The 24654-nt window shown below is 45.5% G+C and overlaps 1 protein-coding gene across 2 annotated transcripts in view; it reads left to right on the top strand.

Annotated features, from left to right (window-relative positions):
• The window catches only part of LOC141111843 (uncharacterized), a 320382-nt gene that overhangs the window by 63089 nt on the left and 232639 nt on the right, over positions 1 to 24654 (top strand). For both annotated transcript variants that reach the window (XM_073604002.1, XM_073604000.1), the window contains one exon: positions 3433 to 3753. In XM_073604002.1, coding sequence (XP_073460103.1) covers positions 3433 to 3753 — 321 coding nt within the window. The remainder of the gene's footprint in view (positions 1 to 3432; positions 3754 to 24654) is intronic.

Below are 24654 nucleotides of genomic sequence, written 5' to 3'. Positions count from 1 at the left end.
CAGGATGTATTAGGCCGCTGGTGCTTGCCAGTTCTCCAGAAGGGTGAGCAGCACTAGTGCTGGCTCTCTGCTCCATACGAGAGCCCTGCGGTTCTTGCACCTCAACGACAGCAGAAGAATGGGGTCTGGTACACCTGACCTTAGCAGGGACCACTACTCTGTCGTTAGAGCTATCTGTCAGGGTGCCGCTGCTGTCGACCCGTTCGTATTCTGAGTCTGAATCTGACAGATGGGTGACTTCCTGTTCACTATCTGTCACGCTCAGAAACGTGTAGTCCTCTTCACTACTGTACCTTCGATTTGACATTTTGGTCTCTAAATTTACTGCTACAGTAGTGAGACTCACAGGAAAAAGAGCTGCTGACTATCAGTGACTGCTTCAATTGCTACAAAAAAAACTGTTAGCATTTGCAGGGATCAGGCCTGATTCTGCAAATGCTGCAGTTATGTGTTTAGTGTTTTTGTTAGTGACAGTGATTGATTGATACTGCATTTGGGTGGGCTGGGCTGGGCTGGGTGGAGGGGCTAAACGCAGGTGCTAGCAGGTATCTGGGCTTATTCCGCTAGCACTGCATTTTTGGGAACCCTAAACTGCTGGAGACGCTAGTATAAATCTGATCAGATTTACTGTACTACTAAGGGAGGTGCATAGTGCGTGCGTGGGTGTTGGCGCTACTGGCACTAATCTGACACTGCCTGGGGCGACGCAGACCCTATCTGACACTAAAACCTAATTGATATCACCCGCCAGGTGATCAGGGGGTTAAACCTTTATAGGGTAATATATACGGTGGATGCCCTGACGCTATAAAAAAAAAATTGGCTAACCAGCATCACCTGTGACACTAATACAGTGATCACTGGTGACAGGGGGTAATCAAGGGGTTAAACCTTTATTAGGGGGGGGGTTAGGGGGTCTCTAGACCTATCTGGGCCTACCACTAAGTACCCTAACACTGATTTTTGTCACAAATTACACCAGTACAGTGATCAAAAAAAAAAAAAGAACACTGCACAGGGTGACACAGTGACAGGGGGTGAAGGGGTTAACTGGGGGGGGGGGGGGGGGGGGCGATCGGGAGGTGACAAGTGTACCTACGTGAACTGGTGTCAGTGTAGTGTTAGTGCACTTACTCTGAGATGTCTTCTCTCCTCTCTCTGGAACGGAAAAGAGTTCCACGAGGAGAGATGACATCACTTCCCCTGCTGTGTTTACACTTATACATGAAAGGGAAGGAATAAATTCGCCAGGACCGATCACCAGGTCCAGGCCAGAAATCATTGGCCTGGGCCTGGAGACTGATCGGTTCCGAAGCGAATCCGATCATCGCAGCCCCCCAGGCAGCTGTGTGTGCGACGTGTAGCTACAATGCTTTGCCCAGCCGGGCCAACCTGCCACAGTATAACTGCGGCAGTTGGTCCAGAACTGATTAATATGAAGTCCTACTACATTAGCAGCAATCACAGAAAAGTCCTCCACACACACAGAGAGAGATTCTCCATAGGCACTCCATCACCAGCATTTTCCTGAACTGAAACAGTTCCAGCATGTCTTCCCTTTGCAGACACTGTAGCACTGCTGCCATCTTAATCAGACTTAAGTAAATTATTACTTTTCCACAACTTTCTCCCTTACAGGCTGAGGGACGACATCCTCCTCCTCATCTGGCGAGTCGGTGTAAAATCAAAACTTCCTGTCACTTAAGGGAGATTCCATTTCCCCAATGGCTTACAGCAATCCACTCACCATTTTCATCAACATCCTCCTAAGATGACCCAGGCTGCTGGGGAGGGAGGGGGGCAGATACTGACACAGATGCAACAGATCCTGGGACAGGGGTAGTACTGGGGGCACCATGTGAAAACACTTCTATACCCCCCATCCATACTGTCACTGTTGCTCTGGTGTCCATCCTCTGGTCTGTACTTGCACAGGCACTTATCTTTCAATACACCGCTGCTCTCCTTCAGAGAGGTGATTAACGTCTCCTGCTTCTTCAGTGCCTCCTCCAGAGACTTCAGCTTGGAGTCTTGCCTCTTACTGCTCTCGGTCTTGCCATGTAGAGATTTTTTTCCTGAAATCTGCTTTCAGGACAGCAAGCTTCTGTTCCTCCTTAGTTATATGACAAAGTCCGTTCACCATTCTGTCTTGGAAAGCTGGTATGGCCTCCCATTGCATAGGGACAAGTCCAGGGTCCATTGCAAATTGCTTGAGCATGTGATGTAGACCTCGGTTCCTCTGGAGAACCCCACCTTCATCCTCCTCAACCTGCTGCATGATGGTTGGGGTGGAGCCTGTAGGACAGGCCCCAGGCTTGATGTTTCTCCCAGCTGAGACCAACAGCAGAGTGAGCCAGCAGCACCTTGCAGAACAGCACCACCTGGTCGAGAGACTGATGTGTCTGGCTCAGTGTTTTCTGTACAGTACTGAAATATATGTCAGAGCTACATAAATGTATATTAACCCCTTCACGTCGACCGTATGCAAATTTGCGTTCATGGTATGAAGAGGTCATAGCGGGGTAATGCCTGTGGGAGGGGACGTTTTCCCCCTCACCATTTTTGGTGATCTGAATACCTCCATAAAGAGTACCTGTCACTGTCTGTTACTGTCACAAGGGATGTTTACATTCCTTGTGACAGCAATAAAAGTAATCAGATTTTTTTTTTTAAATGGACAATGTAAAAAAACAGAAATAAAATAAATAATAAAAAAAAATAAAATAAAATTCAAAGCACCCCCACCCCCGCAGGCTCGTGCAGCAAATAAAATGCATATGCAAGTCGCACCTACAAATGGTATTCAAATCACACATGTAAGGTATCACCGCATTCGTCAGAGTAAGAGCAATAATTCTAACAAAAGACCTCCTCTGTAACTCTAACCTCGTAACCATTAAAAAAATTTAAAGCGTTACCTATAGAGATTTTTAGGTACCGTAGTTTGTCGCCAGTCCACGAGGGTGCGCAAATTCAAAGTGTGACATGTTGGGTATCTATTTACTCGGCGTAACATCATCTTTCACATTATACAAAAAAATTGGGCTAACTTTTTTGTTTACTCTTTTTTTTTTTTTTAATTAATGAAAGTGTATTTTTTTACCCCAAAAATGTGTTTGAAAGACCGCTGTGCAAATACCGTGTGACATAAAATATTTCAATGACTGCCATTTTATTTCTTATGGTCTCTGCTAATATATAAAATGTTTGGGGGTTCTAAGTAATTTTCTAGCAAAAAATATGGACTTTAAATTGTAAGCAACAAATATCAAAAATAGGCATAGGTATGAAAGGGATAATGGTGTGTAAGACTGATTTGGTGTGTTTTTCTCTCTCTCTCAGTGTTTTAAAGTAGTTTAAAGTAGTATGTGATAACTTAATATGGAAATAATAAATAACAGTGTGTAATAAAAAATGTCTCTCTTCATACAGTTAAACCGGAGACTTCCATGCAATATATGAGACACATTAAAGCTGGATTCTGGGGATCTGTGTTTTGTAATGTCATCAATTTTTACCCGGAAGAAGTGGAGATCCGGTGGGTTAAACTCAGTAAAGGTATCATCACCAGCTCATCTTTGGATGCAGATGTTTCTCTCACAGAACCAATCAGGAACAGTGATGGGACATTTAATGTGACCAGTGATCTGACTGTGAGGCCGTATAGTAGAGATGAACCCGGAGATGAATTCTTCTGTATTGTGAGCCACAGATCCCTGAAGGAGGAAATTTCTCTCGATTTCACTGTGCCAAGTAAGTACCCTATGACTCTAATGTCTGTAGAATTTGGATCCTACTGCCTCCAACAAATCCCAGATCAGTCCGATTAGATCCAGAGATTGCTCAGTGAGTTTACGAAACATTGGAAAGCAGAGGCTGCATGAGCACATACACATACATATTTTGGAGCAATGTTTTTCATGTGTATTCAGGCTTGGGTGTTTTTGTTTTAGCCAATGAAAAGGTAGATACTAGGACCTATTTTTCAGGTGCTCCTATTTAGGTCTTTGACGCCAAAAATGCCCCATGCTGCTTTTAAAGTAGCTCATGTACCTATTTGAGTTTCACTTAGACATGTGCACTGCCGAAAAATGTGTTCATTTTCATTTCATTTGTTTTTTTGTTGGAAATTTGGAAATTAGAAAATTCTGAAATTCTGATTTTCGAAAATTCGGACTTTGAAAATTTGGAAATTCTAAAATATGATAATTTGGAAAAAAAAAATCTGAAAATTTGAAATAACTAACTAATAAATTATAGGTATTGGAATTTCCTTTTAAATTTGGCTGTTAGAGAATGTAACAAATACAAATTTATCTAAAGTTACAAATTATCTGAAAAAACGAATGCCGCATCTAAACAAATAGAACAGAAAAAATTAATAGTAATCAAAAAATGTATTATTATTATTATTATTATTTTGTTACTATTAATTTAATCGTTTAGTAATAGTTAGGTTATTATTAGTTAGTTATTATTTCAGATTTTCAAATTTTCGGATTTTCGTTCTTTTGAATTTTCATATTTTCATTCTTATTTTCAAATTTAGAATTTTAGAATTTCTGGAAAAATGTCCAAATTAATGAATTTAAATAGTTTGTTGAAATTTGTTAACGAATTTGGAGCTAAACCAATTTCACATGTCTAGTTTCACTCATCAAGCTCCAGGCAGCTGAGCATTCATAGGTGAACAGACACAATGCACAAGCATGGGGTTTTGGTTCTTCAGCATTTTGGAGCTTTGAGCTACAAAACAATCAATGTTTATAGGGTTAGTTTACTTTTATAATAAAATTTGCATTGCAATCGGGGAGTCCCACTAGATTAGAAATCATAGGACATTTTAGAGAAATTCAGTTTCCTTTAAATGACATAACTGCAAACCTCTTTTCTTCTGCAAAGCCAAAAAATAGCATTCTCATTGATCTGTGCCGTTCTGCATATAGGATAAGAAGGATGGTAAACACAATCACATTAACAAGCACAGAGCCGCTGTATTCTCTGTCTGCACATGTGCAGTGTGCTCTCCCTCCCCCTCTAATCTCATAGTGCACCTCCCTGCCCCTGTCACAGCAGCATTCATCTACATGAAGAATGAACCCATCCCACAAGAATCACGTTACAAAAATCAGCAATGGTCCTTTATGTTCCTAAGGGAAAAAAAGTTTGGCAATATTGTGATGAGTGAAAGTTTGGTTCACTCACTGTTTGCCAAACCCAGCAGGAAATCTGCAAACCCCAAACAGAGCTTCTGAACCCCATCAAGGTCTTTAGCTCCAAGCCTTTTCTGGCACTTTTTGTTTACATGTAACAATTAATATTTTTTGCTAGAAAATTACTTAGAACCCCCAAACAATATATATTTTTTTTAAAGCAGAGGCCCTAGAATATGAATTGGTGGGTGTTACAATTTTTTTATGTTACACGTTATTTGTGCAGCGTGTTTTCAAACGTAATTGTTTGGAAAAAAATACACTTTTTTTTCCACTTTTTTTTTCTCATCAATAGTTTTTATTGTTTTATAGTGATGACAAGAATAACAAACAATGTATAAATTGTATGTTGTTTACACATTAACGCACTTACTCTAATACAGAAGTACATGTTTACGGAAGAACTAACAGAAAATTCTGCACATTAAACTTATACAGTAAATATAGACTATCGTATATTAGTAGTTACCGCTCCTCCGGGCAACCCCATTGGGATCTCTTTTGTTGCCTGGGGGAGAGCTGCGTCGTGATGCTGTTGTGTAACCTATAACTGGTCTAATTGATGATATCCAACTTATTGTTGAGTCATGACTATACTAAATTCAAACTTAACTTGTTGAAGGCATTTCACTGCCCCTGACCATATTTCCCCCGGTAGCCACGCTTTCTTACTCTTTGCTAGATAACCACCACTAGACGCCATTGCTATTTCGTAGCTATAGTGAAGGTTTACCAGTTCAAGTGTTTGTTCCATGGAAGGCGTCTTTTCCATAATCGTGTAATGGACAGTTTGGCCGCTAGTAAGATGCGTGTTATCACATGTCTGACATGTTGTGGCACAGCGTCTATGTTGAGATTTAGGATTGCCAATTCAGGTGCTGGAGGTGTGTTTTGAGTTGATATATCCGACAGGACTCGGAAAACGAGTTTCCGGTAGTTTTGGACGTGGTTACACTTCCACATTATGTGAAACAAATTGCCTTTGGCTGAATTACATCTCCAGCAAGTGTCTGAAGTATTTGAGCTAAATGATGCCAGCCTTGAAGGGGTTAAATACCATCGGAGAGACAGTTTTTGGGTGAGCTCCCATAGTGCAGAGCATTTTGTTGCTTTGTAAATTGATTGTAAAGCTCGTTGCCATTGGTGTTCTGTGTATGTATGTCCCAAATCTTTTTCCCAGTGAGTGTGGGGAGATGTTTTAGTGAAGTGGAGTTTTTGGTGAAGAGTATTATATAATATAGATATCCCTTTCTTTTTGGGGGACGTGGTTGTGAGGTATTCCCAAGCTTTTGGGTGAACTGTGTATAGGGGCAATTTGAGTGCCTCAATGCAGTGTTTTCCTCTGATATAAGAAAAGAAGTCTGTAGGGGGTAGTTTGAATTCACTTTGGAGGAGAGGGAAGGATTTCATGTTGATGCTCTTTCTGGCCCAGTGTTGCAAAGATAAGTCAGGCGAGAGGTGATGAAGGGATTCAGTTGGGATTGGTATCTGTGGGAGGTTGGGATAGGTAACACTATTTTGGGTCAGCTTTTTCCATGCGTTAGCTGATGCTATCATAGTGAGGGATAACGCCGCAGGTAGCTTGGATCCTAAGGGGGTGCTCATCAACCACCATTTCAAGTTGGGGCATAGTAATGATTGGCTTTCTATTGTGCTCCACAACTTAACTGGGCATGGCTGGAACCACTCAGTGAGTTGATCCAACACTGACACCCTGTAGTAATCCTCAAAGTTAATGGTCCCCGATCCCCCCGCTAGTTTATGTTTCATAAGTCTCGAATGTGCGCTCCTAGGTTTGGTTCCTTTCCATATGCATTTGTTGAATAGAGTGTGGAGAGATTTGAAAAAGTACTTGGGTATGGGGGTGGGGAGAGTCCTAAATAGGTAGAGAATTTGTGACAGATGAAGCATTTTGAATGCTGCTAATCTACCCGACCAGGAGAGTTCTTGTTTAAGTATTGGCTGGATTTCAATGTGCAACTTGGCGAGGAGATGTTTATAGTTGACAGAAAAGTGTTTGACCGATCTGGTAAGTTGGACACCAAGGTATGAAATACTTTTATCTGGCCAGGCGAAGGGATATTGAACCTGTAGTAAGTTTTTTATCGTGGCGTCTAGCTTTAGGTCTAGTATGTGTGATTTAGATGTATTTAGTTTATAGTAGGAGATCTTTCCGAAAGAGTCAAGCAATTTTTGGGCTTCTGCCAGAGATGAGGTTGGGTCAGTTAGGATTAGAATTACGTTATTCGCAAAGAGGCTTATCTTATGGGAGGTTCTACCTATCTTCAGGCCTGTGATCAGAGGATTCGAACGCACATGTTCCGCTAAAGGTTCCATCAGTAGGTTAAATATTAGTGGTGACAAGGGGCACCCTTGGCGTGTGCCGTTCGTTAGGTTAAATGGTTGGGATAACATATCCGCTGAATACACTTGTGCTGATGGGGAGGTGTAGAGTGCCATTATGATCTTTTATATGTTGTCTTTGAAACCAAATTTAAGTAGTACCTTCTGTAGATACATCCAGTGTACCCTGTCAAACGCCTTCCCTGCGTCTAAGGAGAGTAGCAGAGAAGGCGTTCCGCTGGATTCAGCATGGTGTATTAAGTTGATCATACGCCTGGTGGCATCTGGTGCTTGTCTCCCCCTAGTGAATCCTGATTGATCCATGTGTATGAGGTCTGGCATGATCTCCATCAAGCGTCTGGCAATGGATTTGGCATAGATTTTCACATCTAGGTTTAAAAGGGATATGGGACGGAAGTTCTGAGGGGAGGTCAGTTCCTTCCCTGGTTTCGGGAGTGTAATAAGAGCATTCAATGATTATTTGGAAAGCGTGGAAGAGGGGGCAGCGTTGTTACAAATTTCTGTTAGGTGTGGGATCAATTGACTGGAGAATTGTTTATAGTACTCACCGGTCAACCCATCCGGGCCTGGACCTTTCCCTGATGGTAACGCTGATATTGTCTCAAGAATTTCCTATTCCGTGAAGGGGGCATTTAGAGAATTCAGTTGTGGTCCGGTCAGCTTGGGGAGAGTGATTTGGTGCAGAAATGCATCAGTGTCCTCGTTGGAGGGTTGAAACGTAGATGTGTCTTGTCTGATGTTATAGAGGTCACTGTAGTAGTCACTAAATGCGTTAGCTATGTCCTGTGGGTTAGTTCATTTTTATTTAGTGTGGGGGTGAAACAAGTGAGTAATTTTAGTTTTAAGCCTTTTCCCCTTTAAACGCTGTGCCAGTCTTTTGTCTGCTTTGTTAGAAGTAGAGTAGTAAGTGGCTTTGATTTTGTGCTGTATTTGTTTGAAGGAGTTGAGGAGTAGTGATCTCAATTCCTGTCTCAGGGATAGTATTTGGGCCAATAGGGTATGGTTTGGGTTAGTTTTGTGAACGGTCTCAAGATTAGCAATTTGTGATGTCAGATCATCAACGCGCTGCGTCCTTTTTTTTTACATAGTGAACTTAATTTCATTATGACACCTCGAATAACCGCTTTATGCGCATTCCACACCATGGCGGGATCACCCACCAAACCGCTGTTAAGGTCAAAGTATTCTTTCAGGTGAGATTTAATTTCCTGGGAGTAGGTTGGGTGTTGCAATATGTAATTGTTGGCTCGCCAGAGAAATGTCCTGTGTCATTGATGGAGATTGTGATCGGAGCATGGTCTGACCACGTCATGGTGTGGATCACAGATGCGCTGATTGTTTGCAATAACCACTTATCTGTAAGGATCATGTCTATTCTTGAGTAAGATTTATGATATGGGGAAAAGTAGGTGTAGTCCTTTTCAGAACAGAAATGTGACATCTCCATACATCATATACATCCTGTGAGTTGAGGAATTGTTTCAGCGGGGACTCTCTTCTTTTTGCTGCTGAGGTGGTGTCCATATGGATATCTGCTACTAGGTTGAAATCTCCACATATGAGCAGATGTCCTTGTCTGGCTGCTTGGGCTTTATGCATGGTTTTCCGAATGAAGGTCATCTGGTGGGTGTTGGGGGCATACACATTTAAGAGTGTGTATTTGGTCTTGTTTAGGGTGCAGGTCAGAATTACATATATACCATGAGGGTCTGAGATCTCTTGAAGCAGGTGGAATTCTACAGTGTTTTTTATGGCAATGAGAACACCTCTTTTTTGGACTTATAGGTGGCATGGTATATGTGAGAGTATTTGCTGTTGGAGCAAAGGGCTGCCAATTTGGTATGTGTGTCTTTTGGACACATATGATGTCACTTTTGAGTTTTTTTCATTTGCCATAGGGTTTGTCTTTTGGCTGGATGATTCAGACCTTTGGCATTGAGTGATAAGATGTTTAGCGGCATCGCTGTAGTTTGTTGGTGCATGTGGTGATATGTGAAATGGTTAACACTTACAGTTGGTGGAGTTTAGACTGGAGGCAAGGGTGGTGTACTTCGTCCGTAATTGAGGTACTGGTGAGGCGGAGAGGTCCGTAGATACGTGAGCTTGGCACTATAGCAGCGGAAAAAAAACAAACAATAAGTCAGAGTAACGTTTGTGGACAGTTACAGCGTTGGGACTGTCCTGTTAGACAGTCTGTACTATTGCAGATTAGGAGGCAGAGTAGGATAGTACAAAGAAAGCTGAGTCAGCTATGCCGCCATGGGGGGAAACAGTTAGTAACCGAGAAGAACTAATTAATGAACAATGAACAGTGAGCAGTGAGGGAGAAACGTTGTTGGTGTAGTAGGCCCATCAAGATCAAGTATGGGGGTTTTGTTGGTACCCCTTGGGTCCTTGGTAGCGACGTGTTTGCGAGTCCCTTCGGTGCTGCAAGGGAGGGGTTCCATCTTTGGGGGCTTTCCAGGATGATGCCCAATTCATGCAGAAGTCACATACTTTTCTTCAGGTCATTAACTACGTGAGTGGTGCCTTTCTTAGGTATAAGGAGGGTTGCAGGGTAGGGCCATTTGTATAAGATTTTGTGATTGTGGAGGCCCTTAGTGATCGGGTTCAGATTCCCCCTGAGTTGTAGCATATATTTAGAGAGGTCTGGGTATAGCTGTACCCCTTCATAGGGATGGGGTAGTGGCGTCTTTGACCCTCCTACCATCAATCTTTCCTTGATATGGAAGAAATGAACCTGAATAAGTACATCTCTTGGTATGGAAGCTGCTAGGTGGGGAGGCTTTGCTATTCTGTGGATCCTGTCCACGATTAAATCTCTAGGCGATTCGTCATGTAAAATGGAGTGCATGAGGTCTTTGGCATATTTTTGAAGATCTGCCGGAATATCGTTTACTGTGGTTGTACATTCTGACATACCCTGTTCACTGGGATGCCAAAAATATGCCAAAGACTTCATGCACTCCATTTTAGGTAGAACTCAGGAATACTGGAACTGATGCTGAGCAGGAGCTTATTAGGCTGGTCACACACAGGCAGAGGTTGGCAACGGGCTGGCAGCAAAGGTACAAAGGGAGCAGGCAGAAGCAGGGTCAAACAAGCCGGTTTCGGGTTCAGGCAGCAGTCAAGGAAGTCCAAAAGGCAAGCCGGGTCACAACGGGTCAAAACTTCAGAGATACGGAACATAGAGAGGATCACGGGACAGGCACAGAGCTGTTGATCAGGCAGCACCGAACAGGAATAGAGGCAGACTTAAATAGGCCGATTGGCGCCAAACGCCGCGCTCGTGCACGCGCTGATTCACCAAAGCGCCCGCGCACCCACACACGCCCGAGCACGCCCCCGAACATAGGCGGACGCGTGCTAGTGCGAACACCCGGACGCCACTCCGCACGCCTTGGCCGGCCAGACCAGACACGCCAGTGCCCCCAGGAACACGCGCCCCAGCACGCACAGGAACATGGGCACCAACGCGCCCCGGCGCGCACCGGCGCCCAACCAGGTAACCTCTCTGACAGTGCCCCCTCCTCAAGGGCAGACTCCAGATGCCCAGCTGGGCCATCTTTGAGACATGAGAAGCTTTAAATGACCGTAGGAGTTCCCTGGCATGCAAGTTGCTCTCTGGCTCCCAAGAATTGTCTTCGGGCCCATAGCCCTTCCATTTTACAAGGTATTGAACTTGGTTGTGTCTTCTTCTGCAATCTAAAATTGCCTCCACCTCGAACTCCTCTTCGCCATTAACTAAGATAGGCTTGGGTGGGCCAATACTACGGCCAACAAAGGAATTGGGGGTGACCGGCTTCAAAAGGGACACATGGAAGACTGGGTGTATCCTCAGGGCGTTAGGTAGATCAAGTTCATATGCCACATTGTTAATCTTTCTTTTAACCAGAAAAAGACCCAAGTATTTAGGGCCTAGTTTTCTGGACGGACAGGCCAACTTAAGGTTAGTAGTAGATAACCAGACTGAGTTGCCCAGGGCAAGTTCTCCGCGTCTCTTCCTGTCAAATATTCTTTTGTAGTCTTCCTGAACTTTGGCCATGGTATCCTGCAGTAATTTGTTATTATTTGAGAAAAAGTCCAAGGTTTCAGATACTGCAGGGACGGAGCACTCGGGTATAGACCCAGGCAAGAAGGATGGATGGAAGCCATAGTTAGCATAGAACGGAGACTGATTGGTAGCCGAGTGCAGTGAGTTATTGTAGGAGAACTCCGCGATGGGAAGCAGGGAAGCCCAGTCATCCTGAGAGAATGCAGAAAAACAGCGGAGGTATTGCTCCAAGGTCTGATTCGTCCTTTCGGTTTGTCCATTTGACTGGGGGTGATAGGCCAAAGAAAATGACAATTCAATCTCTAAGGAGCCACAGAGGGCTTTCCAGAATCTGGAGGTAAATTGGACGCCTCTGTCAGAAACTATGTTGGTTGGTACTCCATGCAATCTGATAATTTCTTTGATAAAGATGGTAGCTGTTTCCATAGCCGAAGGGGTGCCCTTCATGGGGAGAAAGTGGGCCATTTTAGACAGCCTGTCTACCACAACAAAGATGGAAGAGAAACCTTCTGATGGGGGGAGTTCAACAATAAAGTCCATTGAAATCATGGCCCACGGCCTCTCTGGGACTGGTAATGGTCTCAACAGACCCCATGCCCTTGTCCGGCTATTCTTGCTTCTGGCACAAGTATTACAGGACTCAACGTATTCCTTGCAATCCTTAACAAGGTGAGGCCACCAGAAGGTGCGTTGGACAAGATCAATTATCTTCCGTGTGCCAAAGTGACCTGCCAATTTGTGATCATGGCACAAGTTTAACACCCGTACTTTTAGCTCCTCAGGGACCACAATTTTGTTTTTGTACCAGAACAGCCCATCTTTGGTACAAGCTTCAGCAGGTGATGACATTCCCATAGAGAACCGTCTGATCTGAGAGATAAGACCCTCCTGTAAGATCAGGAAATTTCCAGAAGGGAGGATGGTGTCTGGAGGCAGGGTCTTCTCTGAATCAAGGAACATACGGGAGAGAGCGTCGGATTTGACATTCTTGGATCCGGGTCTGTAGGTAATGTGGAATATAAATCGTGAAAAAAAAAGTGCCCATCTGGCTTGCCGGGGTTTTAGTCTCTTAGCAGTCCTTAGATATTCCAAATTTTTATGGTCTGTGTAGACCAAAATGGGGTGAGCTGCACCCTCCAGGAGATAACGCCATTCTTCCAGGGCTGCCTTAATAGCTAGAAGTTCCCGATCTCCCACGTCGTAATTCCTCTCGGAAGAGGAGAGCTTGCGTGAAAAGAATCCCACAGGGTACAGGAGTGCTTTAGCACCTTGTCTTTGTGAGAACACGGCTCCTACCGCAACTTCGGAAGCATCCACTTCTAATACGAAAGGTAAGGCAGGATTGGGGTGTTTGAGGATAGTGGCCGAAGTAAACAGAGCCTTGAGTTTTTCAAAGACCACTTGCGCCTTAGGGGTCCAGCAGAACCGGGTTCCCTGTTTTATGAGTTCCATAATGGGAGTTATTATTGAAGAGAATCCTTTAATGAATTTTCTATAAAAATTGGCGAAGCCAATAAAGCGCTGTACTCCTTTTTTGTCTACAGGTGCAGGCCAATCCAAGATAGCAGATACCTTTTGCGGGTCCATTTTGATACCGTCAGGAGAGATGACCAGGCCTAGGAACTGAATGGATTGGAGCTCGAACTCACATTTTTCGAGTTTGGCATAAAGCCCATGTTGTCTGAGTCGGGTAAGTACGTTTCGCACGTGTTTACGATGGTCAGTCAGGGAAGCAGAGAAAACCAGGATATCGTCCAGATAAACGATGACGTATAGGTCCAGGAAGTCATGAAAGACATCGTTGACGAAGTGCTGGAATGTGGCTGGCGCGTTGCACAGGCCAAAGGGCATGATGAGGTACTCGTAGTGCCTGAATCGAGTACGAAAGGCCATCTTCCATTCGTCCCCCTCTCTTATGCGGATCAAATTGTAGGCTCCGCGGAGATCCAGCTTGGTGAAGACGGTAGCGGATCCTAATCTCTGAAATAGTTCGGGCACTAGAGGTAGCAGATATCTGTTCTTGATAGTAATTTTATTTAGTTCCCGGTAATCGATGCAGGGACGTAAGGAGTGATCTTTCTTCTTCACGAAAAAGATGCCTGCACCTGCTGGAGATGTGGAGGGACGAATGAATCCTTTCTTTAGGTTTTCATCGATATAGGCTTTCAAGGTGCCCAGCTCCTGCTCAGTTAGGGGGAAAATCCTCCCGAAGGGAACTTCAGTTCCGGGTAAAAGCTCTATCGGGCAATCGTAGGGTCTATGTACCGGAAGAGTTTCTGCCCCCTTTTTGCTGAACACATCCAAGAAATCCCGGTAGGGTTCGAGAAGATTTTGACAAGACTTGGCTTCCGAATCTAAGCAAAGGCATTGAGATGATGTCATGGGGGTCCCCTGCAAGCAGTGTTGTTTGTAATAATCGGACAGAAACTGGATCTTGCCTGTGGACCAGTCGATACTGGGATTGTGAGCCTGTAGCCAAGGCATTCCTAAGATAATTGGAAAGAGAGGAGAGGAGATGACATCCAGGCGTAAAAGTTTCTGATGTTCCGGGCCAATGGTGGCCAGTAGAGGAACAGTCTCCTGGGTAACTGGTCCGGAGCTGAGGGTGGAGCCGTCCGCTAAGAATACTGCCAGTCCCTGGGCCTTGGGTTGGATAGGAATGTTGTGGTTTTCAATAAAGGTCCGGTCAATGAAACCGCTACATGCTCCCGAATCAATAATGACCGGTACTGGGAGGTTCCTTCCAGGTAGCTGTAATATAACAGAAAGTGTTAGATGGTTACTGGATCTGGGTAAGACACACAAAGAAGAGGACGGCAGGCACTTACGTCTCTTGTTGGGGCATGCCCTTACAAAGTGTCCAGATTCTCCACAATACAGGCACAGATTGAGTGTGCGTCTGCGCGTTTTCTCCTCTGGGGTCAAAGAGGGACGGAGCAGTCCTAGCTGCATGGGTTCTGGAGCTTCCTGGGTTGGAACAGATGAGACAGGAGGAGCTTGGTTCAGGGCACTAGGAGCCCTGGGCAACATCCAAGTGAGACGTGGGTGGCCAACGGACCTCTCAGAACGTCTCTCTCTAAGGCGGCAGTCAATCTGGATTGAGAGATTTATGAGCTCATCCAGCGTCTGAGGTATCCCTACACGTGCCAATTCATCTTTAAGAGGGTCAGACAACCCCAGCCGGTATTGGTGATGCAAGGCCGCGTCGTTCCACTCTGTATCAGAGCTCCAACGTCTAAACTCCACAGCGTAATCTTCGGCCGCTCTGCGGCCTTGTTGTAGGGAATGCAAGGCGGCTTCTGCCGTGGCTGTTAGTTGGGGGTCCTCGTATAGCTGAGACATTGCTATGAAGAGGTCATCTAAGGAATCCAGAGATCTGGCCTTTTGCTCCAGCAGGTGATGAGCCCAGGTCTGGGGCTCGCCGGTCAGAAGTGATATGACAAACCCCACCCTAGTGGCCTCCAAGGAAAACGTACGGGGTTGCAAGGCAAAATAAAGTTCACATGCGTTGCGGAATGCCCGGAACTTGCAACGTTCTCCAGAGAACTTTTCAGGTGTAGGCACCCTGGGCTCCGGTGGGAGCATTACTACAGAGGGCGCTGTGGCGGGGTTAGCAGGTGCTGCTCCTTGAGGAGATGCTGAGAGGGCCTGGACCTGTCCTTCCAGTCTTGTATAGCCCCCTCCTGTAAGCTTTTAACCGCTTGGGTGAGGCCCGCTAGGTGCCTGCAAAGTTCATCCATGGGGGAGGCCCCCTGCCCGGACTCAGTCATGGCTGCCTGATACTGTCAGGTCCCTCACTTACCAGACAGGTGAGTCCGCTTGGGCAGAGGGTAGGCTCCCTTACGTATCCGACTCGGGGCTCCTGATAGAGCAGACAGGAAGCCCACGAGTACGGAGTGGTATGAGGGCCTGGTGTATGGATCCTGGAGAAAGGTGATCTTTCAAGCAGCAGGTAGAACTCAGGAATACTGGAACTGATGCTGAGCAGGAGCTTATTAGGCTGGTCACACACAGGCAGAGGTTGGCAACGGGCTGGCAGCAAAGGTACAAAGGGAGCAGGCAGAAGCAGGGTCAAACAAGCCGGGGTCGGGTTCAGGCAGCAGTCAAGGAAGTCCAAAAGGCAAGCCGGGTCACAACGGGTCAAAACTTCAGAGATACGGAACATAGAGAGGATCACGGGACTTAGACACAGAGCTGTTGATCAGGCAGCACCGAACAGGAATAGAGGCAGACTTAAATAGGCCGATTGGCGCCAAACGCCGCGCTCGTGCCGATTCGCCAAAGCGCCCGCGCACCCACACGCACCTGAGCGCGCCCCCGAACACCGGCGCGCACGCCAGCACTACCAGGCATGCCCGCGGTAACGCCCATAGGCAGACGCGCGCTAGCGCGAACGCGTGTACGCATGCACGGACGCCACCCCCGCACGCCATGGCCGGCCAGACCAGACACACCAGTGCCCCCGGAACACACGCCCCAGCAAGCACAGGAACACGGGCACCAACGCGCCCCGGCGCGCACCGGCACCCAACCAGGTAACCTCTCTGACAGGATGGCTGTGTACAGTGGGCCTGAGTCGCTCTGTAATTTTCCCTCACTAAGGAACTGTCCCGCTATGCGTCAATCTTCCTCAGCGGTTAGCCATGCCCCCCACTTTCTTGAATTTTAATTAAAAAAAAACACACTATATAACCAATTTTTTTGTAAAATATAAAAGATGATGTTACACTGAGTAAATAGATACCTAACATGTGATGCTTTATAATTATGCACGCCCATGCAACAGCAATAAATTATGTAAATTTTACTATCCATGGGCAATGCTTTAAAAGCCTGTTAGATTTACAGAGGAGGTCTGGTGCTGGAATTACTGCTCATAATCTGATATTTGCGGTGATACCTCACATGTGTGGGATGATTGCTGTTTGCAGGACTGACACATGCATTTGCCTTTGCACATGAGCATGAGTGGGGGCACTTACAATTTTTTTTTTATTATTTATTTATGTATTTATATGTTATTATTTTTATAGTGTCACTTTCATTCTTATTTTTTTTTAATCACACTTATTTCCGTCACAAGCAATGTAAACATCCTTTGTGACAGCAATACGCATATGACCGGTGCCCATTAATGGAGAGATACGGGGTCTATAAGACCCCAGATTCCTCCTCTGACCTTAAAAGCATCTGATAACACCAAGATCAGTGCGATCAAATGCTTTTCAATTTTTTTAAATGGGGCCATTTACTTTCAGGGAAACTGGAAGTGATGTAAGGCCATTACTTCCAGGTTCCTATATCATAGGGGCAATCAAAGCCAATCCGGTCTTCGATCACCTCTATGATCAGCTGGCGGAAGTTCCAGCTGGTTGATTGGGGCTCCCGGTGTGACGGGAGATCTGGGTAAAGCCAGGGAAGGTGGCGGGAGGGAGAAGATGTCCCATCCCACTTCTTGTAAAAGCAATCCAGTGGCTAGCTAGCCACTATGATTGATTTTACAAGAGAACCGATCATTGGCTCTAAAAAAACGGTACCGGGGGGATGCTTCCATTATCCTAGTGTAACCACTTGAAGTCTAGCGACGTACGGGTACATCGCTGGTTGGAGAAGTGGTTAATGTAATTTTTTCTGGCTTTTTTAAATGCCAGTTTGTGAGCTTTTGTTTAAAAAATAAAAAGAAATAAAGAAATAAAAAAATAACAGAATAGTATACTTTTTGTAAAAAAAAAATGTGTTCTGGCTCTTTTAGACAAAAAAAATCCATACTAGAACCATATGCATCATTATTATTATACAGAATTTATATAGCATCAACAGTTTATGCAGGAGGATTCAGAGCGCCCTGCTCGTTAGAGGAAGGGTTAAGTGAAACAACAGGTAATAACTGTGGGGGGTGAGCTGATGGAGAAAAATAAAAGGCAGTGTATTAAGTAGAGACAGGATAGGGCTCTCTAACGGGATTGTTTTTCAGGGATCACCTAAATGTAGGAGAATAGGAGATAGTTGGACAGATTGAGGTAGGGAGTTTCAGAGGATAGGAGAGGCTGTGGAGAAGTCCTGGAGTATGGGAGGAAGTGACAAGGGAGCTAGAGTGCAGGAGGTCCTTGTATGAGTGAAGAGACCAATTTGATTGGTTTTTGAGACTAGGTTAGTGATAAAGCTGGGGGCCGAGTTGTGGATGGCTTTGTAGGTTGAACTTTGATCATTGGGTGAGTGATAGCCAATGGAGGGATCGGCAGAGAGAGGTAGCAGACAATGAACGGTTGGTGTGGTGGATGAGTCTGGCAGCAGCATTCATTATGGACTGAAGCGGGAAAACATAGCAATAATAAATTAGTCTGTGCTAAAGGTATCACTAGTACATTAAATACAGCTACAGTCACTAAAATACCACTAAGGTGCAGACAAAATCTATGGCAAAGAGTATGTGACCTCACTCATAAAACACAATAAATACTACAATAACTATATAAGAAGCATTTCACTTAATTTGATCTAGCTGTACGTTATAGAAGAAAAATTTGAATCATTACATTAGAAGTCATAACAAATTCAATGTGAAACAACCGTCCACCACACAAAGATAAAAAGTGCCACATAGTATAAAATCCTTTAAAATATATTAAGAATGCATGCTCCTCCCAGGTTTGAATGACGTCATCCCGCACAAGCCTGTCTGCTTGCAGCCAGAGGCTGCGGCTGCAGCCGACAGTCTAAAGCGTTGTTTCCTTATTGTCTGGCATTACACACGAATATGTAAGTGCAATGTAAATTATAAAGGATTTAATGTTATGCAACACTTTTTTTGTTGTATGGAGGTAGTGAAGTACGAGGTAAAGAGTTAAAGGTAGAAAAGAGTTGACAGGGACTGTGTGAGCAGGTGATAGCAAGAGTGATCAAATAGTTTTTTATGGCAGTGAGGAGGGATGTATACTGGGTTTGGTCTTGCTAGGGCTTAGCTTTATGTCACAGACAATGAGGTAGAAGACAGGGAGAGAGTGAAGCTAATAAGGTGGTGATGGATTTCTGGAGAGGTTTCAAGGAGTTCAGAGGTAGGAGAAAACAAGGTCAAGGGCATTGCCATTAGTAAATGAATGTGTCCATTGAATTGGGTCAAAAGAGGAGGTAAGGCTGAGAAGTTTAGTATTAACTGGGATTTTGTGGGAATTTCAGATGAGAGAAAGTAAGGTAGCCAGGCAGAGGAGTTTCCAGGGAAGCTTGATATTGGTCCAGGGGCTGATAGATCTATAAGGATGAGCCGAACAACCCTGGTTCGGTTTGCACCAGAACTTGCAAACAGGCAAAAAATTTGGACGAACACCGTTAAAGTCTACGAACGTGAAAAATAAAAAGTGTTCATTTTAAAGGCTTATATGCAAGTTATTGCCATAAAAAGTGTTTTGGGACCCGGGTCCTGCCCCAGGGGATATGTATCAATTCAAAAAAAAAGTTTTAAAAACGTCCGTTGTTTCAGGAGCAGTGATTTTAATGATGCTTAAAGTGAAACAATAAAAATTAAATATTTCTTTAAATTTCATACCCGGGGGGTGTCTATAGCAGTGTTTCTCAACCTTTTTCCAGTCGGGGCACCCTTAAAAAGTATTTTCAGTCTTGAGGCACCCCAGTCCAAGGCTTAGTTCACGTTACCGTGTGTCGCGGAACATGCGCAAAATCGCACTCGTTCCTGACACACAGACAAATGCTCTGCTCTTTAGGGGTGCCATTAATTCTTAATGGTACCTCACACATTGGAAAATGTGGGGTGCTTTTGGTGCAGTGCAATTTAAAAAAAAAAAAAAAGGTCGGAATGAATGGGCTGCACTACACGCAGCACGCAGCCACACAGGTGTGAACCAAGGGCTTGTTCACATGTCGGGTTGGAGGGGTGGTAAAAGCACATGGTTAAGTTGTTTTTACCACCCCCAAATTCTTCCCCTTTAGCTGCAGAGACAACAGTTGGGGGTGTACACATGTTGTGGCTGCAGCTGGAGGTATACCCAGGGTGAATGGGTCTGCACTGCAACTACCCTGCAACTGTGTGCATTGCACGGTTGCGGTGTAGTGATGCTGCATTAAAACAGGTGGTGAGGAGGCAACATAATGCCTCTTTACTGCCTGTCAAATGCCTCTGAAAAGCGATTTGTGCATAGGTTGCTTTTCAGAGGAGAAGCAAAAAAAAAAAAGAGGCCTCTGACAGAGAGTAGTTATAAGCAGAGGGTGTGCTACATCCCAAAAGTCCAAAGAGACCAAAGCATTCCCCTAGAGCGGGACTTTTAAGGCACAACCATCAATGATACAATGTAAGTAAAAAATATAATTTTATTACAAAAATCAGAAGAACGACAAAAAATAAATAATAATATAATAATAATTATTTTTTGTCATTCTTCTGATTTTTGTAATAAAATTATATTTTTTACTTACATTGTATCATTGAGGGTAGTGCCTTAAAAGTCCCACTCTAGGGGCATGCTTTGGTCTCTTCAGAGGAGAACAAGACCTACAAAAGCAGTTCTGATGGTACAGGAATTGGGGGATGTCAGGATTAAAAGTAACATATACACACACACATATACACGTGCACACACGCATACAGACACATACATACAGACACTTGTACATACGACACGTGCACACACACACATGCACACACACACATGCAGACATGTGCACACACACACATGCAGACACATACACGTGCACACACACATACAGACACACACATATACTGACACACACACATACAGACAGACACACAAACACACACACAGACACACATACAGACACATGCGCACACACACACATGTACAAACACACATACAGTAGGGTTGCCACATCATCCCTTTAATCCAGGACACATATTAATTACCCAGGTTCTGAGGCTGATTTAATGCAGATAAGGCACCAAATGAGTTTAATTACCACTGTAATTGACCACAGAACCTGTATAATTAATGTGTGTCCTGGATTAAAGGGATGATGTGGCAACCCTAACATACAGACAGACACTCACATGCACACACGCACATACAGACACATGTGCACACACACCCATGTACAAACACACATACAGACGTACACACACACATACAGACACTCACATGCTCATGCACATACAGACACATGCACACACATACCAGACACATGCACACACACATAGACACATACACACATACAGACACATGCACACACACATACATACACATGCACACACACATGTACAAAAAAAACACATACAGACACATGTGTACACACACACAGACACTCACATGCACACACACACAGACACATGTATAAAGCCCTTTTAAAACGAATCTAGCTTCTAGCACAGTACCTTTCCATTTCCTCATTCAGCCAGGTACTGCACTGTAGGGGGAAGCAGAGAGCACAGCACACTCCCCTGCACTTTACTTTCACTTTGCTGAGGTTGACGGAGCTTCTCACAGTGCCGATGTACAGTTCGGCAGGGGATCGGGAGATCAGGCTCATCTGACAGCCCTTCTCTCCCCTGATCCCGCGGCACACCTGAGAACCTCTGACGGCACACCAGTGTGCCGCGGCACACTGGTTGAGAAAGCCTGGTCTATAGTATGCCTGTAAAATGGCGCATTTTTCCCATGTTTAGAACAGTACCACAGCAAAATGACCTTTCTAAAGGAAAAAAAGTAATTTAAAACTGATTGCGGCTGTAATGAATTGTCGGGTCTCAGCAATATAGATCAAAATCATTGAAAAAAATGGCATGGGTCCCCCCCTGTCCATTACAAGGCCCTTTGGGTCTGGTATGAGTATTAAGGGGAATCCCGAACCAAAATAAAAGAGAAAAATTGCGTGGGGGTCCCCCCCAAAATCCATACCAGACCCTTATCCGAGCACGCAACCTGGCAGGCTGCAGGAGAAGAGGGGAGGATGAGAGAGCGCCCCCCCTCCTGAACTATACAAGGCCACATGCTCTCAACATGGGGAAGATGCTTTGGAGTTGCCCCCAAAGCATCTTGTCCCCATGTTGATGGGGACAAGGGCCTCATCCCTACAACCCGGTGGTTGTGGGGGTCTGCGGGCAGGGGGCTTAACGAAATCTGGAAGTCCTCTTTAACAAGGGGAGCCCAAGATCCTGACCTTCCCCCTATGTGAATTGGTAATGTTTACATAACCAAAACTTTTTATGGCAATAACTTGCATATAAGCCTTTAAAATTATCACTTTTGGTTTTCCATATTAGTGTCCCATTAACTTTAACAGGGTTCCACGGCTTTCGAATTTGCCGTGAACACATATTGTTTGCTGTTCACCGAATGCCCGAACAACCAAAGTTTGGCCCGAATGTATGCTCGGGCCGAACCGTTCGCCCATCCCTATAGGTCACTGCAGTTCTAAAATAAACTAGAGAAAAACAATGAATACAGTGAGTTTCAAACAAGGAGAGGGACAGAGAGGGAGGCAAATGAAGAACGTAAAAGGTGCTTTGTGGGTACAGAAGGATTCCAACTCCACCTCCATTCCATCTACTGGGTCTGGAAGAGTGAATCCAGAGGAGGCCACCATAGAAGAAGGCAACAGGAGAGGCAGAGTCAAATTCTTGAAGCCATGTTTCAGTAACAGCAAGTAGGTTAGAGCAGTTAGTGGTAAAAAAAAGGTTAGAGACAGAGGTGACTTTGTTACAGGCTGAGTGGGCATTTCAAAGGGCACATGAGAAGGAGAGTCTGCTTCTGAGAAGAAGGGGAATAGGAACTGTTAGGTGATGGAGGCCCAGAATTAGGAAATATATCTCCAGAAGCCGGGAGAAGCAAAAGGGTGAGGGAGAAATTATGAAAGTGTAATATATATGAAGGGACATTCCCTAATGCCATGGATGTTTTGTAAAAATGGGTTCAAAGTTAGTAGGAGTTGAGTGCAGTAATAAGGAGAGGACAGGAAAGATGGTGAGATATATATATGGTGAGATATATATACACTTCACCCCTCCTCCCCACCCCACAGCATATACAGTATTTCACAAAAGTGAGTACACCTCTCACTTTTTTGTAAATATTTTATTCTATCTTTTCATGTGACAACCAGGGGTGCTGAAATTAATCGTTGCATCGATGCATCGCGATTCGGGTGTCCCCGATTCAGCATCGATGCGTAAGGACCGGAAAATCGATGTTCGGTGACGTCATTACTAGCCCCGCCCCTCCCGGGAAAGCGCTCCGAGCGGATTTTTAAAAAGACTTTATTTTAATTAATGTTATATTACAATAGATGCTGTGCCCCCACTGTACAGTATGTGCTTTTTTTAAAAAAATGACGCTTTATACCGAATTTCGCCGTAGTATTACGATCATGTGACTCCCGGCCCGTCCCGCCCCTCTCCACTCTGCTCTTCCCTCTCCGCTCTCCTATTCCGTCTCCTGAGTCCTGACGTCAGCGGGGATTTCTCAGTCCCGCCCGCATCTCTTCTGATACGATAACTATAGTCAGCGGGCGGGACTGAGAATTCCCCGCTGACATCAGGACTCAGGAGACATGTGAGAGGAGAGAGGAGAGCGGAGAGGGGCGGGACGGGACGGGACGAGCCGGGAGTCACATGATCGTACTACTATGGAGAAATTCAGTATGAGGTGACATTGGTTTTTTAAAAGCACATACAGCGGGGGCACAGCATCTATTGTAATATAACATTAATTAAAATAAAGTAATTGTGGGGGGTTAGTGATGGCTGCATTGTTTGGGCATAGATGGCTGAGTTTGACAGGCACAAGTGGCTGCGTTTGACGGGCACAGGTGGCTGCGTTTGATGGGCACAGGTGGCTGCATTTGATGGGCACAAGTGACTGCGTTTGACGGGCACAAGTGGCTGCGTTTGACGGGCACAAGTGGCTGCGTTTGATGGGCACAAGTGACTGCGTTTGACGGGCACAAGTGGCTGCGTTTGACGGGCACAAGTGGCTGCATTTGATGGGCACAAGTGACTGCGTTTGATGGGCACAAGTGACTGCGTTTGGGCACAAGTGGCTGCATTTGGGCACAAGTGGCTGCGTTTGACGGGCAAAAGTGACTGCGTTTGGGCACAGGTGGCTGCGTTTAATGGGCACAAGTGACTGCATTTGATGGGCACAAGTGACTGCGTTTGATGGGCACAAGTGACTGCGTTTGGGCACAAGTGGCTGCGTTTGACGGGCACAGATGGCTGCATTTGACGGGCACAGGTGGCTGCGTTTGACGGGCACAGGTGGCTGCGTTTGGGTGGCACAAGTGGCTGCGTTTGGGCGGCACAAGTGGCTGCGTTTGATGTGCACAAGTGACTGCGTTTGATGGGCACAAGTGACTGCGTTTGATGGGCACAAGTGACTGCGTTTGATGGGCACAAGTGACTGCGTTTGGGCACAAGTGGCTGCATTTGGGCACAAGTGGCTGCGTTTGACGGGCAAAAGTGACTGCGTTTGGGCACAGGTGGCTGCGTTTAATGGGCACAAGTGACTGCATTTGATGGGCACAAGTGACTGCGTTTGATGGGCACAAGTGACTGCGTTTGGGCACAAGTGGCTGCGTTTGACGGGCACAGATGGCTGCGTTTGACGGGCACAGGTGGCTGCGTTTGACGGGCACAGGTGGCTGCGTTTGGGTGGCACAAGTGGCTGCGTTTGGGCGGCACAAGTGGCTGCGTTTGATGTGCACAAGTGACTGCGTTTGATGGGCACAAGTGACTGCGTTTGATGGGCACAAGTGACTGCGTTTGATGGGCACAAGTGGCTGCATTTGGGCACAAGTGGCTGCGTTTGACGGGCACAAGTGACTGCGTTTGATGGGCACAAGTGGCTGCGTTTGATGGGCACAAGTGGCTGCGTTTGACGGGCACAGGTGGCTGCGTTTGACGGGCACAGGTGGCTGCGTTTGACGGGCACAGGTGGCTGCGTTTGGGCGGCACAAGTGGCTGCGTTTGGGCGGCACAAGTGGCTGCCTTTGGGCACAAGTGGCTGCATTTGACGGGCACAGATGGCTGCATTTGACGGGCACAGGTGGCGGCATTTGACGGGC

This window comes from Aquarana catesbeiana, linkage group LG11, assembly GCF_042186555.1.
Source record: "Aquarana catesbeiana isolate 2022-GZ linkage group LG11, ASM4218655v1, whole genome shotgun sequence".
NCBI lineage: Eukaryota > Metazoa > Chordata > Amphibia > Anura > Ranidae > Aquarana > Aquarana catesbeiana.
The sequence above is the reverse complement of the archived record's forward strand: the minus strand, read 5'-3'. Positions and strand labels throughout refer to the sequence as shown.